Source organism: Bolinopsis microptera, chromosome 5, assembly GCF_026151205.1.
Source record: "Bolinopsis microptera isolate Bmic1 chromosome 5, MBARI_Bmic_1.0, whole genome shotgun sequence".
In the NCBI taxonomy this organism is placed as follows: domain Eukaryota; kingdom Metazoa; phylum Ctenophora; class Tentaculata; order Lobata; family Bolinopsidae; genus Bolinopsis; species Bolinopsis microptera.
Window position 1 is genome coordinate 21,792,316 of NC_087076.1, and position 6,349 is coordinate 21,798,664.

Below are 6,349 nucleotides of genomic sequence, written 5' to 3' on the forward strand. Positions count from 1 at the left end.
TAAAGATAAAAGAGAACATATAAAATGGTTGATTGAAGTTATTAAATCACAGCTGTATATCCAGATCCAGACCTGGCGACTAAAACTCTACTTCCTGATCCTCTTCTACATCGAAGGCACTTCGATAATCTTCTTCCAGTGCTTCCAGATTTTCTCTAGCCTCGGAAAACTCGCCCTCTTCCATGCAGTCGTTCACATACCTGCAGGGTCAAACAAGGTTTAGTTTGTGATCCGAGCTAACATTAAAAGCGTAAAATTGGACCAACGTATTCAAATACGGTTGTATAAGTTGAAGAATGTAGAGTTTCGACTGGAAGCAAATTATTTTGGGGGGGGTGTAACCCAAAAAAACCCAAAAATACCCAATCCCAGTATTACCTTTTTCAGGGTAGGAGTTGGGTTTTTTTGGGTTTTTTACAAATTTTTCATTTGAAGGAAATAAAATCATGTAGGCACCTAGCAAAACAATTATCAGTACAACATCACTGTTGTGGTTCATCACTACAACATCACAGTAGATATAATCGCTCAGAAGAAGTTGGCCATCCAGATATGATATCAGCCGTATGTAATTGCTCACTTCGATGGCCATGGCAAATTGAGTTAGTAGGGACGCAACTCACTGATGACCCGCAACCGGTACGAGAGGAATAAAGCCTTTCTTCTCATCTTCACGATCTCTGTTTCCGTTTTCCTGATCATCCGCTGAACGAGAAACCATGCTCTATCTCCAACTGAAAGAATCTTGTAGTTACCATCAGCTGCATGATCACATGTGATATTAAGTGATATCTTCGCCTGTTTATGGCCCTGGAGTCGCTAAAATCTTGACTGGGATGGCATTCGATCTCGCCCTCCATTGAGGCAAACCTCAATCATGATGCAGAGCATCACCATACACAGTTACTATTTTCGCCCATTCCTCTGATGAGTCAATATCCTCCACTTCCTCTTCGTTATCATCTGTTTCCGCTTCGTCACTCTCTGCTCCGTCAGAAGATGGTTGGAAAGCCTCTCCTTCAAAGTTACAGTGTTCTTGAGTGAGTTCTCTACCCCTTGAGACTCCCTTCTTCATAGCTTGGAACAATCTTGGGATTGAAGTATCTTTACTTCAAAATAGTTTCTCTGCTTTCGGATGCGGTATAACAAGCTTGTTGCGAGAGTGGGCAACTGTTACAGGGATCAAACTTTTGCCGAGTGCATCAAGCTCGAGGGAACGGTTTGATTTGCCCATGCCAACCAACATATCCTTAGAACACAGATTAGTTCTAATGCCTGCATGGAGGCCTATGCGCAGGAAGGCATAAAGTTTGCTCGCAGGCATCGGATGTAAACAGCCAGGGCATAAAGTGTTGATAACTGTTGTCAGCTGTTATACTGAGAATGCACAGCATCAGACCATCGACTGTAATAATCGCATCATCAACATTTTTACAGACGTAGGCAGGTGGTCTTTCAATGGCTGTGTGAAGCTTAGGTGGCCCAAGGCGTCACCGCTGGATAGAACCTGGGTGGAAGCCCTGGTCTGATGTGAGGCTCCCGAACTTTGAAAAGGGGTATCCTGCTGGTGCCCTCTTCCAGACACTCATCGGACAGCATTATAAAAGCCACTACCTCCGCGTGGTGAAGACTGGATACTGGACAGGGGGTCCAGGCTAAAGGCAGGACGGTCGACGGGAGACATTGAGCCCTGGAAGTTCAATAATTTGATCTATTGACTCCTTAACTCTTGGTCTACAAGAGGCTTTGAGACTCGTAAATCTTTACTGTGGATTTCACAGTAACTAAAGAGGTGTTGGCTGTTACCCTGTTCAACCTAGTCTACTATGACCCAGCTAGACTGGACCACACTCTGGTAGTCAGGATACGGCTCCCTATGCCCGGGGTACCGGGTAACGAGGTAGTCAGGGGAAGGGTTAGTCCCCGCTAAAGTGTAGCTCTGCTCTCACTCTAACCTCCTTACGCTTTGGGATAAAATCGGAAAGTCCCACACTGGAGCAGGTGACGATTGGGTAAGGATTACAACTGATGCTGTTGGGTAGAAAAAGGAAGTGTCACATTTGTCTTGTATAGCATATATGTTCGTGCAATTACATGCTCAAGATACCCAAGATATTATGGTGAGAGTTAAATATGGCTATTGTTCAAGCGGATGCCCTTAACCTTTTAGTGGCGCAAGAGTTAAGAATACAATCCACTGCCAATGTGCAGGGGACTGCACAGAATTGTGAGCCAACTGAAAAGTCAAGATGAAGTTTATCAACAGCTTAAGGGTTAAAGCCCCTTATTTTTCTAGTGGAAGTGGTTTCCGGGGTAATTACACTGCTATTACAGAAGCTGATGACTCGGTCTCCACAACACGACAACCTATTTCTACAGAAAGTCAAACAAGAAAACATCAAAAAAATATGAACATCAATTGCATTGTATCATGTAAAAGGGCTGCTCAGGTTGGCACGTTTAACATAAGAACAGCCAGAGAACAGCACAAACGCATCGAACTTGAAGAACTATTTTCTCGAAGCAAGCTGCACATCCTTGCCCTGCAAGATTCGAACATCGGGTAGTGCATGCTGATTGCTGAGAATACCAGAATAGAAAAGATGAACAAAGGGATTCATCCAGTGATCTCATCTGCGTGGAGAAACGCAGCTGGCGCTTCTAATGGGAGAGTAGGAATCATCTTGACGAGGACAGCATATGAGGCTATAAGTCTTATAAAGTTATAAAATCTTACAGCGCAAGGATCCTCACCATGTCTCTTAATGGAAAGCCCAGGCTCACTGTCATCACATGCTACAGTCCTACAGAAGCCTCATCTGATGAGGAGGCAGGAAATCTCTTTTGTCTAAAACCAAGGATCTTACAGTTAATTTAGTAGGAGAGGAGCCACACACAATAATTTCTAAGGACGGACATGCCTTAGAAGAAGTTGAGGATTTTAGTACAACGGAGCACGACTTTAGGTTACGCAAGGCCAAGGCATGGGCTGCCTACCACAAAATGTAGGCTATATGGAGGTCCAATTTGCGCCGAGATTTAAAGATCCGTCTGTTCAAGCTACGGTTGAATCAATCTTCCTGTATGGAACGAAAACGTGGACAATAACAGAATCTTTGAAGAAAAGAATAGACGGATGTTACAGTAGAATGCTTCGGATGGCCCTAAACGTGGACTGGAGGGGACATCGCACCAACAAGGAGGTCTTTGGATCACTCCCAAGAGTTATTTCGAAGATACAGGCCAGAAGAATGAGGTTGGCTGGGCACATCCAGCGACATGATGACCTGGCAGCACACCAACTTCTCCTTTGGGAACCTAGGGAGGGGTAGACCACCGCTCACCTTCGCCGATAACCTAATAAGTGACTCTGGACTCAAGAACACTGGGGAGATTAAGGAGCTTATGGCGGACAGAAAGCTTTGGAGACACATCATCGAGAGTCGGACTCTGAAGCCGACTGAAGTAATTTAAGTCATGTGCTTTGACTTGCCTTGACCTTCGTCATAGCCTCCTTCCATGACAGGAGAACACATTTGCCGCATTTCGCACATTTCCACTTTGTGCATTCATATGGATTATATCTCGATGAACGAGACATCCTGTTTGCTATCGTGATAACATACTATCAATATAAACACACTTATATACTATGTAAACTATCTATTAAGTTAAGACATGAGAACAACACGTAGGTAAGACTCAGTGGGAAATAATTCACATTCAATACAATTAATGAAATGGCTAGAATTTTGTTGTTTAAAAAACCCAAAAAAACCCAAAAAAACCCAATCCCAGTATTACCTTTTCTTGGGTAGGAGTTGGGTTTTTTTGGGTTACACACCCCCCCCCCCCCCCCCCCCCTATTTTGGATAATATACCCTATTATATACCCTATATCTATTATATACCCTATATCTTTATACCCTGTATCAACTTACCAGTGGACAAATGCCCGTTTTCTGAACAACAGATCGAACTTCCTATTCAAGACCTGCCAGACGTCTCCAATACAGGTATTATTAGACAGAACGCTCACAGATCTATTAGTGATAGCGAGATCGCTGTCGGCAGGGAACACGGGTAACCTATGGTTGATCCCAACTTTGAATCCAGTTGGACACCACGAAACAAACTGAACAGCTCTTTTCTGTTTGATGTTGGCGATAGCCGTGTTGACGTCTTTTGGGATCACGTCCCCGCGGTAAAGGAGTCCACATGCCATGTAAGAGCCGTGAGTAGGATCACATGTTAAAAATAGGTTTTCTTTTGAGAACGCCTGCTCTGTTATCTGTCCAACTGAGGTGTTCTGAAATGAGAGCTTGTTAGCATGATATTGTGATCACAAAAATACATTTTTTATCAGGTAATATGGCCAGCACAACAGAACGAACAATGAAAAGCAAATAATTTAATTCCTCTACAATTGACAATGCATGAGTAATGAGTATTGAGTATCTCAAGCAGTAGTGACTTAAATTTAATGCACCTCATGATAGGCCTGTTCAGGGCTTCTAATAGGACCTAGAGCAGTGACAGGGAAATGGATCCTAGGGTACGGGACCAGGTTGGTCTGAAACTCGCTTAGGTCCACATTTAGGGAGCCGCTAAATCGTAGGGAACACGTGATTGCGCTGGCAACTTGGGATACCAATCTGTAGGATTTGGGGATTGTTTATAATATAATATTGAAAATGAGAACTGATAGTAATACTAATAGACACAGACTGAAGCAAGTACATTTAAACGTACCGGGTGGCTCCAAATAAACATTACAGCACAACTGAAACTGTGAAGTAGCAGTAAGTGCACCACAAAATATTATCACATTATTTTATGGTGTGTACCAAACGTTATTGATAAACCAGAATATAATTTATAATCAAGAATCTAATAGCATGTAGATTGTAGATGATTTAAAATCGATAATATAATGACCTGTTAATGTTTGAGTAATAGGGTCGTTCGATATTTAGCCTGGATCGACACAGATTGTACATCGCTTGATTGTCCATGAGGAAGACGACGTCCATGTTTTCCATGCTTGTGTGAGTTAGAAGGACAGCATTATACGGTTCCACTATTGCTGTGGAGATCTGATGGAATTGGAAATGATAACATAATATTATTCCAACATGAACAATCTTATTACTTCTTTTGCATAGTTGATACGTTTCAAAACTCAACATTTCCTGGTGTTTGTTTAATATTAGCACTGTACGTACCGTTGGAGAAGGATAAATTGCACAAGCCAGCCTTGTTTTTGAGGTAAACTCTTCAGCAATGTTATCACATAGGAGTGAAGTAAACCCAGATCCCGTTCCTCCACCAAATGAGTGAAATACAAAGAAAGACTGGACTGTTTCACAAGCCTCTACTTGTCTCCGCACATTTTCCATTGTCTCTTCCAGGAGCTCTCTACCCAACGTGTAAAATCCTCTGGCGTAACAGTTTGAAGCATCCTCCTTACCGCTAACTATTTGACTTGGGTGGAAGAGGGAGCGATAAGGGCCATTTCTTATCTCATCTGGTGATATTTTAGGCAAATTTACAAATTGTAGCTCTATAGCCTAGTTTGTATACATAAAACATCCAAAAATTCGAGGACAATGATTATTGATTATCTGGACTAAATTGTCTATTTATTTACCAGTAACAGTTGGCTCGAGGTCCACGATCACGGTCCTGGGAACAAGTTGTCCACTTTCCGTTTCATTAAAGATCGTATCGTACGCATTTTCATATGTTCGTTGGTTAGCCTTTTTTATGGACGGAGATAGAACTCCGTCATTTCCGATACCGTGTTCCAGTAAGTACAATTCCCAAAGCTGGTTCCCCATCTGGCAACCAGCTTGCCCAATTTGAAGTGAGATGCACTCCCGACCCTGAAGAAACATGAGATTCATTAGATTCATACGAAGGAAGACAGCGAACGAGAACAACACGTGAAGTTACATAAGCTGCCAGACAACAAATAATTTTTTGAAATCATTCCACTGTGCCGTCATATTCATAACCAGTCAAATCATACAGTCAAATAGTAGTCACAATGTCGAACCATCTTCAAAGAAATGGAAATCTGGGTGTTGAGATGTTTCCGAAGTCTACCCGAATAATAATAATTCGATGTTTGTTAGGACAGCTAAGGAGCAATGTCCACATCCCAGAGAAAGACTCTTAAACTAATATGCCAAGAAGTGACATGGGTCTCGAACAGTGCTAAAATCACAAAATAAAATTTCTTGAGACAAAGAATGAAGTCAGGTAGAAGTCTCAAATGTGTGGTGTAATGTCAAATTGCACGTGCAATAGCCAGTTGTCATGACATTTAACATTTTCTATCGTGAAT

General features: G+C 42.2%; 1 protein-coding gene across 2 annotated transcripts; it reads right to left on the minus strand.

The window, feature by feature from the left end:
- LOC134815744 (tubulin alpha-4A chain-like) lies at positions 1 to 6,285 on the minus strand. Of its 2 annotated transcripts, XM_063824321.1 has the most exons (7): positions 6,059 to 6,285; positions 5,651 to 5,885; positions 5,226 to 5,527; positions 4,939 to 5,096; positions 4,490 to 4,655; positions 3,942 to 4,309; positions 1 to 200 (listed from the first exon to the last, which is right to left on the minus strand). In XM_063824321.1, the coding sequence occupies exons 1-7, from the start codon at positions 6,059 to 6,061 to the stop codon at positions 80 to 82; spliced, it is 1,353 nt and encodes a 450-aa protein (XP_063680391.1). In that variant the 5' UTR covers positions 6,062 to 6,285; the 3' UTR covers positions 1 to 79. The 2 variants fall into 2 exon arrangements, with proteins under 2 accessions (XP_063680391.1, XP_063680390.1); XM_063824320.1 differs by lacking the exon at positions 6,059 to 6,285 and having other exon boundaries at positions 5,651 to 5,897.
- Positions 6,286 to 6,349: the final 64 nt, after the last annotated feature.